Genomic DNA, 12,644 nt, shown 5'->3' with positions numbered 1-12,644 from the left:
GATACTCGTATGTAATATCTACAACTACAACAAACAACTTTGAAATTGCAATACAATGAATAAACACTAGAAAGAATTTTTCCCTTCAAAATACAAAGTTTTCTCTTCCAGTTGTACATTGCGTTGTGTTATTTCAAAGATTCAACGGCGAGTCTTCGCATTGGCACATACTACATGACCATATAGTCAAATTTTTTTAAACAATTGCTGGGAAATCATGAAATTTTCGCATAATGACGATTCGACTACAGTTTTAAGCGAATTCAACACCACAGATCGCACATAACATAAAACTGTCATTTCCCAAGTTTCATTTACTACTCGTACTCATTATAGGATTTTTCATTATTTTCGTATGATTTAGCGATTGAATTTAATAAAATAACTTGGAACTCATCTTATTTATCGCTTAGAATGCTTACGATTGGATTAACGATCAACGATCAACAACGTAAATTTTTACCAAGTCCAAAATTTGTGATAAGGATGGCTGATTTGTTTGGGTACGGGTCGGGGTCTATGGTCGAGCAACATAAAACCGAAACCAAAACCGAGAGTGATATCTATCCGGTTTTCAAGCCCTGACTGCAAGCAGCATTTTTCTTTTTCGGGAACCAATTTGAAAAATGAAAAATAATGATGAATTTTTATTTGAAGTTCTAATTTGATTTTGTTTTCAATAGAAAAATTCAAAAATTTTCACCTTTCTTGGTCGTACGGTTGACTAAAATTGAATTTCGTGCGAAATGATTTTTTAAAAAATCCAAAATTAAAATCGAAAAATTTTTGGACAAAAAGGCACATGCGCAAGACCATTTTTTCAAAGAAAAAAATTCAAAATTCCCGCTCTTTTTTTTGATAAAAAATCTGAGTGATAAAAAATGAAAGAAAGTTGAAGAAAGTTTCTATTCATTCATTTCTCAAATTCGAATCAAAACTTTAATTTCAAATCTTCATCTTGTTCCGAGGTGTTATTTCTTTAATTTAATTCAGTAGTCATGAACATGAATCCATTAATTTCGTATTTCACTCCTGAATAATTCGTACGAAGTTTCCTTGTGATTGTGTTTCATTCACAATGCCTCTCTTCAACTCCGGCAGATTGAAGCAAGGCAGAAATGACCAAAATAATTTTACAATTACCAAGTGAGAATCAACCAATATGATACCCCGTAACTTGACATATATCGTATACGCTATAATCTTGTTGTGCTTACATTTTTCAGAGAAGACTCGGCCGATCTTCGAATAAAACAATCCTTAGAAAATGACTCGATCGATTCAAAGTATGGTTTCAATAGAGTTAAAGATCATAAAGAACGTACCGGATTTCTCATTAATATGCATAGCGTAAGTTGAAACTATTATCGGTTCTGATTAGTGCCTGATTATGCTTTATTAGTATGCAGTATTCTATATGATGATTGATTTCGATCGTTTTCTGAACAGAATGAAGTCATTGATGAAGACAAGAGACTCATTAGCGTTGTGGATTATTATTTTATTGAGGATGATGGATCTAGATTCAAAGTCACTTTACCATTTCAACCATATTTCTATCTTTTGACGAAGAAAGAGAATATTCAAGAAGTTACCGGCTATTTGAGTAAAAAATTTGCCGGGTCTATAATAAAAATCGAGCAAGTTTTGAAAGAAGATTTAGACTTGGTAAGTCAAACGATTCAGAAGGTGTTATCTTAAAAATCCAGTATCGTTCTATACAATGCTACGTTATGTTTCAGCCAAATCATCTAATTGGATTAAAGCAATTGTATTTGAAAGTGTCATTTACCACGGTCACTGAATTGACTAAAATTAAGCAAGCAATCATGCCGAGTATTCGAAAAAATAAAGAAAGAGAAAAATCAAACACATTTTATAATGAAATGCTCACGGAGTCATTGGCTAATAGATCGGATGCCGGATCTATCAAAAAAGTTACCGATCATTTGGAAAATATCATTGATATAAGGTTACTATCTATGTTTTCAATTTTTCATTGATGATAATAATAATAATGATTTTTTTAATTCAACTATTGTTCTTACGCAGAGAGTACGACGTTCCTTATCACGTCCGAGTGTCTATAGATATGAAAATTTGCGTCGGTGTTTGGTACACTATTCAGAGTAGAGGAGCGAATGATCCACCCATAATTACCAGACGAGATGATATAATTGATCGTCCTGATCTGATCGTTCTCGCATTTGATATCGAAACCTCAAAACTACCGTTGAAGTTTCCTGATGCGAACACTGATCAAATCATGATGATATCGTACATGATTGATGCTCAAGTACGGTAGCAAAAATTCTCATACATTTTCAAATCTTTTCGCAACTTTACCGTTGAAATTTTATATTTTAGGGGTTTCTGATCACCAACAGAGAAATCATTTCGGAAGATGTCGATGATTTCGAATATACTCCTAAACCAGAGTTCGAAGGATTCTTTACTATATTCAACGAACCGAATGAAGAAGCTTTAATAAATCGTTTTTTCGAACATGTTAATGATGTAAAACCTCATATATTTGTAACATACAACGGAGATTTTTTCGACTGGCCTTTTGTTGAAACTAGAGCAGCAGTTCATGGATTAGATATGTCCAAAGAAATAGGTTTTGCTAAAAGTAAAGACGGTGTTTACGCTTGTAGACCGGCGATGCATATGGATTGCTTATGGTAAATCTAATAGTGAAATGTTTTTATTTCGTTTACCTCGATACTATTCTTCGTTTTCATTTACAGCTGGGTAAAGCGTGACTCATATCTACCTGTTGGTTCTCAAAATTTAAAAGCAGTCGCTAAAGCAAAATTACGTTACGATCCAGTCGAGTTGGATCCAGAAGATATGTGTCGTTTAGCTTGTGAACAGCCTCAAATACTTTCCAACTATTCGGTTTCCGACGCCGTGGCTACATATTATTTGTATATGAAATACGTTCATCCGTTTATATTCGCTTTGTGCACTATTATTCCTATGGAAGCCGATGAAGTATGCTACTGATCTTTATTCCGAGTAATTCATATTTTCACCGATTTAATCTTTTGGTCGAATTGTTCACAGGTTCTCCGAAAAGGATCAGGAACTTTATGCGAAGCTTTATTAATGGTTGAAGCGTTTCACGCCAATATTATTTTTCCTAATAAACAAGAACAAACTTATAATAAACTTTCGGATGATGGACATGTATTAGATCAAGAAACTTATGTAGGAGGTCATGTTGAAGCATTAGAATCGGGCGTCTTTCGAGCTGATATTCCTTGTAGATTTCGTCTGGTATGTACAATTGTGACCAAGCGTAACTTGTTTTTATCGATAGATTTTAATAAATTAATATGTATTTAGGATCCTCAAACACTTACTAAATTGATTGATTGCGTTGAGCAAGCTCTAACTCATGCAATTGAAGAAGAAGAAAAAATTCCCTTGAAAAATGTGACCAATTTTGACGAAATAGTATCAGATGTGAAAAGCAAATTAACGGATCTAAAAAATACACCGGGCAGACTCGAGAATCCGATTATTTACCATTTAGATGTTGGTTAGTATTTCAAAAATATTTTTACTGCTAGTATTCTCAAACAAATCTGATGATTCTTTTTTTTTAGGTGCTATGTACCCCAATATTATACTTACGAATAGATTACAACCCTCGGCCATGGTTGATGAAATGACTTGTGCCGCCTGCGATTATAATAAGCCTGATGCGAAATGTCAACGAAATATGGTGTGGATGTGGCGCGGAGAAATAAGTAAATTTATGTTCTTTAACAACTTCCTTTAAAAAGAAAGTATTTCTACTAAATTGTAAAATTGTAGTGCCGGCTACTAGAAGCGAATTTCAGCGTATTCAACAACAGCTGGAAATAGAGAAATTCCCTCCAAGATTTCCCGGAGGACCTCCCAGAGCATTTCATCAATTATCAAAAGAAGAGCGAGCTACTTTTGAAAAGAAAAGATTGAGTGAATACTGTCGAAAAGTGTACAAGAAAACGCACGTTACTCGTATTGAAGAAAGAACCACAACTGTATGCCAGAAAGAAAACAGTTTCTATGTTGATACTGTTAGAGCATTTCGTGATCGAAGATACGAGTATAAGAAATTGGGAAAGGTAATTTATTAATTTTGAAACATTGATTAGAGTTCAAGTTCATCTTACTTGATTACTTTCTGTTTTGCTATAGGGGGCTAAGCAACAAGTGTCAGACGCTGTAAAGAAAGGCGATCCGGCTGAAATAAAATCAGCCAAAAATCGAGAAGTTTTGTACGATTCCTTACAATTGGCTCATAAATGTATTTTAAACTCGTTTTATGGTTATGTGATGCGTAGAGGGTAAATATTTCAATATTTTAAAATCAAATGGACGCTTATTTTTAAATTTTACGTAAATGTATTCTGATGAAACGTGTATTTACAGGTCTCGTTGGTACAGTATGGAAATGGGTGGAATTGTGTGTTGCACCGGTGCTTCTATCATTACGAAAGCTCGAGAAATTATTGAATGTGTTGGCCGTCCTTTGGAGTTGGATACAGATGGTATTTGGTGCATATTGCCGGCTTCTTTTCCCGAAAATTACACCGTAACGACAGATTTACCGGGCAAATCTTCCGTCGTGATATCTTATCCCAATGCAGTATTGAATTCTATGGTCAAGGTATGAAAAAAATCAATAATAAGATAAGTTAAAGCTTCTTTTACCATAACCTGAATGAAAATTATTTTTCAGGAACATTATACTAATCACGCGTATCATGAATTAGTGGACAAAGAAAACACGAAGTATATTATACGTAGCGAAAATTCTATATTTTTTGAAGTTGATGGACCATATCGTGGAATGGTGTTGCCTGCTTCCAAAGAAGAGGGGAAAAAGTTGAAGAAAAGATACGCCGTTTTTAATTTCGACGGTACTCTCGCTGAATTGAAAGGGTATGGTAAAACATTGAAATTACTTCATAAGTGGTACAGCTTTTTAATTCTTTGCAATTGTGTAGATTCGAAGTAAAACGAAGAGGAGAGTTACAGTTAATTAAGATATTTCAGTCATCCGTCTTTGACTCGTTTTTAAAAGGCGATACATTGGAAAAATGTTACGAATCAGTTGCTACGGTGGCCAATTATTGGCTCGATGTGTTGTACAACAAGGTATTTCAGATTTTTTCGAAATAACGTCTTTTTGAACTCGTCAATGAGTTGCCATAATTTCTTTCTCGATTTACAGGCACGAAATATGCCCGATTCTGAGTTATTCGAATTGATTTCTGAAAATCGTTCGATGTCTCGAAAATTAGAAGACTACGGATCTCAGAAATCTACATCGATTAGTACGGCGAAAAGATTAGCCGAATTTTTGGGTGATCAAATGGTCAAAGACGCTGGATTAGCATGTCGATACATAATTTCTCGAAAACCGGAAGGTTCTCCCGTTACAGAAAGGTATTTTATCGTGTTAATGAGTCCTTTTGTAAACATTTTTCGATGAGGCAAACTTGAACTTTTTCGTTGATATTTCGCAGAGCTATTCCGTTGGCTATTTTCCAGTCAGAAGCGTCTGTAAAACGGCATTATCTAAGAAAATGGATGAAAGATACTTCGATTGATGACAACATCGATATTAGAGATGTTTTAGATTGGGATTATTACATCGAACGATTAAACGGCGCAATTCAAAAAATTATCACCATTCCGGCAGCTCTTCAAGGCGTAAGTGTAATTTATATTTTACCTGCTTCAGTTCATCGATTGTACAATAATTTTCATTTTTCATATAGCTTGATAATCCAGTCGAAAGAGTCAGACATCCAGATTGGTTACATAAGAAGTTGATGAACAAAAACGACGTTTGCAAACAAAGAAAAATTAACGATATGTTCAAGCTTAAGCCAAAAAAGCCTGAAAATGAAGAACCTGTCGTTGATTCTGTCGGGTTTGATTCTATCCCAAATAATGACGTAAATGATACATTTCCTGATAGTGTTGAGATTGCTGATGATACACCAAGTGACCCACCAAATGTTGAAATGCCTCCACCACCGGCTCCTGATATTGAAGATATCGGTAGAAAAACATCTCCGATGAATTCGAAATCTTTCAGGGTTCAAAAGAAAAAAAGGAAACGAGATTCGCTTACCAGTGATGTTAATAATGATACGGCTACATTTCAAGAAGCTCTTGGGCCTCCTCCTTCTTGCGATGATTTTCAAGTACTGTTTTGAATACAGTCCCGAGAAAAATTATTTAGAGTACCTACTAATCACTTGAAAATTGTTCGCAATTTAGGAATGGCTCGAATATCAAAAGAAAAAATGGCAGTGGCAGAAAAATCAACGTAATTTTGTTCATAACGGAATTCAATCCAAACGTTTCAAAGGAGGTATGAATACGCCTTTAACGAATCGTCAAGATCTTAGTGGATTTTTCCGACGTACTCAAAGAACGTTGTTGGATTCATCATGGGAAATATTACAAGTATGGAAATAGTTCTTTCAATCATTTTTTAAAATTTTATCCAAGTAAAGCATTTTTATTAAAACCTTTGTTTCTTCAGGTTTGTGAAACTGGTCAGCCAGGTGTCCTGAAATTATGGGCTCTAGTCGGAAATGAACTTCACAATCTTCAGTTGACAGTTCCTCGAACATTCTACGTAAATCAACGTAAACCTCGAGAAGAAATTGAAAACGCACCTTGGGTAAAATGCAATCGTATCCTGCCTCGATCTAGACCAGTTTTCAATTTATATCAATTTGGCATCTCTGAACGACTTTATTTAGAAAATACCGAGTAAGAATAAAAACAAATTTTATAATATACTTAGTTTAAGGAAAGCCATATTTTAATATTTTCTTTTATTATTCAGTGAATTGGTCGCCGATTTATCAGCTCCGGATATCGAAGGCATATACGAGACTCACGTGAAACCCGAGCTCAGAGCTTTAATAAAATTAGGATGTATGTGCGCAGTTGAAAAAGAGGAAGCTAAAAAGTTAGCCGCTGCTGGCTTACAAGGTTTAAATTCCTTTTCATTGGATCAACTTCAGATGAAAAATTTACCATATTTGAAAGACGTCAGTGTTTGAAATTTTATTCTTCGCTCGAATTTAGATAAAATAACCTAAATTTATTTGATTCCTACAGAAAGATTCGTTGAAATATATCTATCTCTATTGTCATCGTGCTCCTAATAGTACCAGAGCCATGTTTGGATTATTTATACAACCAAATCACAAAGCCGCTGTTTATGTCCTGGACAGCGTACGAACTAATCAGATGCCTAATATGAGTACTCTATATGCTAACGAGAGGAATAATAAGTACGTATAAATAATTTTCCTGTATCATTTTATTATACAAATACAAATTTCTTAATGAAGTTGAATGTGACTTAATTTATAGAATTGAACGTGGACATGAAGAGGCGAACCTGCCACCTAAAAATTTCGAATTTGAAGTCAGAGTGGAAACTGACCAACGTCAGATTTTCAGACAAATTCAGAAAAAATTACAAGCCTACAGAGACGAAAGAAAGGGTCCAACCATCTTAGTCATACAGTCTCTAATTGGTAACTATACAAATTCCTAAATTTCATTCTGGTAATAGAGTGTTCATCAGATGTAGGAGGGAAATACATTTTTAAAATGCGAAAAATGATTGTGAAAACCTCAGTTTGAATTCATAAAATTTTGCCAGATATTGTGTATAATTTTAAAAATCAAAATAATCCGCTAATTAATTTCATCTTGAAAATATTCCAGATACTAACGTTCTAACATCCGAAATTCAAGACATCAACGATTTTCCTTACGTATTACTTTTCATGCAAGAATCTCCCGAATCCGTCTACTTGACTCTGGATTGGCAAAGAGTTAGTGCTCGAACATTGGTGAAGCATTATCTCAGCAGTGTTATGAGTTTGCAAGTTTTGAAGGAGCAGTGCAGATATTTGCATTTGCCTATTGGGAACTTACCCGTTGATCCTACTTTATTTGGCGCGGATATCTTTTACTCGAGACACTTGCTCAAACACAATTTCGTCTTGTGGATTTCTGAAACCGAAAAACCAGATTTGGGTGGCAGAGAAGCTGATGATAATAGGTAAATGAGTATTTCCTGATTAATATTTTTAGCAACGTTTGAATATTTATACAATACGGTGGTGTTTTATGAATTTTTTTTCTTTAGAATGTTGACAGAATTTTCCGAAAGTTCGAGTACTGTTGTAAATAATTCCAATTGTTATACATCGTATTGCGTGGAACTGGAATTAGATGGTTTAGCTGTGACAACAATTCTGCAGTCACATCACGTTCAAGATATCGAAGGTATTAATAAATAGAATGATTTTAATTAATTTTCAAAAAATTAAATCTCGAAACAAATACCTACTTAATTTTTTGCTCATTTCTCCAGGAACAAGTTCAGCAGTATCGTTCGAAGCTATGCCACAAGCCTCTTTAGAAGAAATGGTCGAGGGCACTACAGCCATATTACCGAGTTACGACGAAACTGCTTTATGCTCAGCAGCTTTCAAAGTTCTTAGATCGATGGTGAATGTATGGCTGCGTGATGTGTCTATTCATCAAAATCCTTACGCCGATTTCCAAATTATACATTTCTATCGATGGATACGTTCAACTAATGCTCTTCTATATGATCCAGCATTAAGAAGAACGCTTTATAATTTAATGAAAAAATTATTTATGCAGGTATGGTGTTTATATTTTTATGATGAAATTCAGAGACGAATCGTAATTGATAATTGGCAATTAACCAAATGAAAATTTGTTCACAGCTTGTGGCGGAATTCAAACGTCTAGGATCGATAATCGTATTCGCGAACTTCAACAGAATTATAATTTGTACGAAAAAACATTCTTTAGAGGAAGCCATTTGTTATGTGAAATTCGTCGTGCAAAGCATCACCAATAGAGAACTATTTCATAGTTTACAAATTACATTTGGCCAATGTTGGCCTTACCTTATGTGGTTAGATCCGGTATGAAAATTTTCAATTCAATTCGTATTACTAGTTCTGAATTGTAATTAAAATATGGCTATTTTTTTAGTGGAATTACGCTGGCGTCAAAGGAAAACTGCCCACTACGTTAGTAGAGCATAGTACCACTTTGCTCGAAGATGATTTGGATTTAACGAGTCTCACTGAAAACGACGAAGATGAAAATGTACGATTTTAATCATTTTAGTTGCGGAGCACGCTTGTAATATTATTTAATTCGAATGTTTTCTGCGTAGAATTTCGAAATTCAAATGAATTGGAATATGATGGAATTTTTACCTGAAGATGGTGGGCTGAGGACGTACTTTAACGATATCGTTGCCGGATACATACACGCTATTTATACTCATCTATGTTCAAATGACGCTGCATGTGCTACGCCAAAAAGACGAAGAACTACGCTGTCTCAGTTGACACAGACAACTCAGTTAGGGGTTGGAGCTCACGAAGAAACAACTGAATTTGCCAAAGAATTCATTTCTAGCGAATTAACGGATAAATTATTTTTGTACGCGATTATTTGTGGTCATTGTAAACACAGGTTTTCATTTTTTTTAAATTTTTAATTTCTCTTTTTGCAGAATCACTCAGCGTATTCATAAAAAATATCCGGTAATGGAAATCAAAGAAGATACCTTCGATTCTCCTTTCACCATTTTGCGGAGTAAAAATGAAGTCAGACCCGCCCTCGAATTTGTGAAATCAATTTGTAAAGTACGATTCATCCCGACGTTTATTATTTTACGAGTAGTCTTGTTTTTTAATTTACACCTGTTTATGTTTCCTAATTTCAGGTGCTGTCTTTGGATAGTGCGATCAACGAAGATATTGTTAAATTACGTAAAAACTTGTTACGTTTGATCGGCGTCGGTGATTTTTCTGATATCGCTGTTTGGGAAGATCCTTCCCTATCTTGGGTTTTACCGGAGGTCATTTGCAAAGGATGTAATCATTGTAGAGATATCGATCTTTGTAAAGATGCTCATCGTGTTATTATCAATGGAATGTGAGTGGAATGTTGATTTTTAAAGTGGTAATTTGATTGCAAATTTTATGCAAAATTAAAATCTGCGTAGATCGATGTGGCAGTGTCCGATTTGTCAAACTAATTATGAAAATTCTGTCATCGAACATATGTTGATCGACGCTTTGAATAGAAAAGCGATGGCTTACGTTTTGCAAGATATTCAGTGCAAAAAATGTTTACAAGTGAGTGATGTACTGAGATGAATCAGATTTCATTTTCATGTTTCGTAAATCTAATTGGGAGCAGTCTCTTGACTTTGTTCAACTTCCGAAAAAATGATACACCTAATATTGTTCTCCCATTGATAAAACTTCATCGATTGATTTCTTTTGCAGATCAAAATGGACGACATTTCGAAATATTGCAGTTGTTCAGGCTCTTTTAAAACTTTGATCGATCAAACTGAAATTTCAGCTCATCTGAATACCTTCGGTATGATTGCCAAGTATTTTAAAATGTCATTATTAGAACAGATGGTAGATTGGATCACTCAAGTGAATAGAAGCTCGGCTTAATGGTTTATTTTGGCAAGACTCCGTCAAGATGTAATTTTTTCATCGTCTCATTTTTTTCTCTTCCTATTTTTAAAAATTTTAAAGTGTGAATATTTTTTAAAAAAATCTGTGTAATGACTTTTTTTATACTACGTACATAATGAATTAAATTGTGATATTTTGTTTAGAAACGGGCTATATGTGTAAAATGAATTTTAATATTTTATAGTTGAATAAATATTCTATTATAATTCGCGTCTGAAGATATTTAATTACAATGTAAAACATTTGGGAAGTGTGCTAATGATACCAATCCGTATTTATTTTTTCGGCACCACGCATAAGTCGCGAATCTAAAAAAAAAAAAGTAGAAGAATCAGCAAAGGAAAATTTTTGGGAAAAATGTATCAGTCTATTTTATTTTATACTTTTTTTTTTCATGCTTACTTGAACATGGGATGGGGTATGGATAATGTATTCTATTACACCGGTGATGTCATCCAGCTCCAAACTACCCTCCACTCCGAACCATTCGTTCTCGTAGCTATCGACGGAGAATGTTTCATTTGGACCGATACAGACGTTCTGAATAAACAGTACAAGAATTAAAATCATGTCATTTTTTCGACTGGAGCTGTAATGTCGAATTTACCTACCGTGATTTTAATTGGTTGCTGCGAAAGCTCCAATTCATGACGTAAGTATTCCGTCAAATATTTTACGACGTGTTTCGTAGCCGAGTAGAAATGATGTTTTGATTCTTGAGCAACTTCATCAGCCGCGACGCTGGAATTAGTAAATTGTCAAGGCACGTTGAGAGGTGAGTAGGAGGGAAGAGGATAAAGAGAAATTTTGCATCACCCATACCTATTCATATTAACAATAAGTCCCAGATCAATTTTTTGATCTTTCATAGCTCTTATCATCTCAGTTGTACAAGTACAAAGACCCAAAATATTGGTTTTCGCCATTTTCTTCCACGATTCAATATCACCATCCAGAATAGAACTTTCTTCAATAATCTCAGCGCTGTTTACCAGCACATCGATATTTTCGACGTTATCACTGATCCATTGGAAAGCATCGAGCACTTCTTCTTCATCTGTAATATCTGCTTGTACCACGTGCAATAAAGTTGAATTATCGCCTTCCTCTTTTAATTCCTAAAAAATTTAGGAAATAAGAAAACAGCCCTATTCGTGTGTTTCAACCACCCGATTTGAAATTATAATTACGTCTAGATAATCCGTCTCTGTGTCGATGCCTACGACGACCATACCATATTCTAACAGTTTTCGAACCACTGCTGCGCCTATTCCAGAATTTGCTCCAGTTACAATGGCACCTTTTCCTTCGAGGGCATCTCTTCCTAATTTATTTCCCATGTCTGTGCTTTATTAAAAATTTCAACAGTTTAAAAAAAAGTCATCGATCAAAGTTTCATTTGTGTAGGTAAGATGAAAAAGGAACAAACTAAATAGGTATCTACTTAGGTAACTGAAAATCCGTAATAACATAATATTTACAAAATTTAAAATTCTGTTTCAAAAATTCATTTTGAAAAGCGAAACAGGTTTTACTCTTCAAGGTCTGAGTCTTTCAAATACTCATCTTTTAAAATATTATGAACCAATTTAATTTAAAAATGGGCATTAAAAGACCTAAAAATAAAAAATTTTCAATTCGGGTTGAAAAATTTGAGAAAATACCAGTTTCAAAATGTACGTTTGAATTGGAAAAACTTGAAAATTGCAGTAATACTTTTTATGAGACGCCCTCTGCTATTTTTCAAATAAGCCTTAATAACCGAGAAAAAAAAGCCCAAGCCATCTCTTTTTTGATCGATTCTAAAAACTTAAGACAATAAAGCTTCAATAATAAAATATATTAAATTAAAAAAAATAAAATTTAGGTACTTCTTTCAACTTACTTTCAATATTCCAACTTGTCCACGTAACCAATGTTGAACCAATACTGCGACTTAATTATCTCAAATTCATTTTATCAGTAAAACTTTCAAAATGTCGTAAAATATAAGTTCTACCTTTTTTATCGCAAAAAATAACGAAAGTCGATAATTCGAGGATGATTCTTCCAGTA

General features: G+C 34.1%; 2 protein-coding genes across 4 annotated transcripts; one reads left to right on the top strand and one right to left on the bottom strand.

Annotated features, from left to right (window-relative positions):
* Window positions 1-882: 882 nt before the first annotated feature.
* DNApol-epsilon255 (DNA polymerase epsilon catalytic subunit 1) lies at window positions 883-10,797 on the top strand. Its single transcript, XM_065356354.1, has 33 exons — window positions 883-1,146; window positions 1,227-1,350; window positions 1,450-1,668; window positions 1,743-1,972; window positions 2,053-2,296; window positions 2,368-2,684; window positions 2,751-2,997; window positions 3,070-3,282; window positions 3,352-3,547; window positions 3,615-3,758; window positions 3,826-4,118; window positions 4,192-4,340; window positions 4,426-4,663; window positions 4,736-4,938; window positions 5,004-5,154; window positions 5,231-5,445; window positions 5,526-5,712; window positions 5,781-6,212; window positions 6,289-6,477; window positions 6,557-6,789; window positions 6,866-7,073; window positions 7,144-7,319; window positions 7,402-7,568; window positions 7,762-8,101; window positions 8,189-8,328; window positions 8,417-8,712; window positions 8,799-9,002; window positions 9,073-9,189; window positions 9,260-9,531; window positions 9,605-9,737; window positions 9,818-10,029; window positions 10,100-10,232; window positions 10,386-10,797. Exons 1-33 carry the CDS (start codon window positions 1,079-1,081, stop codon window positions 10,563-10,565), a joined length of 6,870 nt encoding a protein of 2,289 aa, XP_065212426.1. The 5' UTR covers window positions 883-1,078; the 3' UTR covers window positions 10,566-10,797.
* On the bottom strand, window positions 10,741-12,562 carry LOC135840043 (farnesol dehydrogenase-like). 3 transcript variants are annotated; one of them, XM_065356360.1, is made up of 6 exons: window positions 12,475-12,562; window positions 11,780-11,936; window positions 11,412-11,707; window positions 11,201-11,330; window positions 10,992-11,129; window positions 10,741-10,897 (listed from the first exon to the last, which is right to left on the bottom strand). In XM_065356360.1, the coding sequence occupies exons 2-6, from the start codon at window positions 11,927-11,929 to the stop codon at window positions 10,865-10,867; spliced, it is 747 nt and encodes a 248-aa protein (XP_065212432.1). In that variant the 5' UTR covers window positions 11,930-11,936; window positions 12,475-12,562; the 3' UTR covers window positions 10,741-10,864. The 3 variants fall into 3 exon arrangements, with proteins under 3 accessions (XP_065212432.1, XP_065212434.1, XP_065212433.1); XM_065356362.1 differs by having other exon boundaries at window positions 11,780-11,931; window positions 12,475-12,524; XM_065356361.1 differs by having other exon boundaries at window positions 11,780-11,960; window positions 12,478-12,513.
* Between the last annotated feature and the right edge of the window lie 82 nt (window positions 12,563-12,644).

Source organism: Planococcus citri, chromosome 3 (genome assembly GCF_950023065.1).
Source record: "Planococcus citri chromosome 3, ihPlaCitr1.1, whole genome shotgun sequence".
NCBI classification, from domain to species: domain Eukaryota; kingdom Metazoa; phylum Arthropoda; class Insecta; order Hemiptera; family Pseudococcidae; genus Planococcus; species Planococcus citri.
This window is presented reverse-complemented; position numbering and strand designations above follow the sequence as displayed.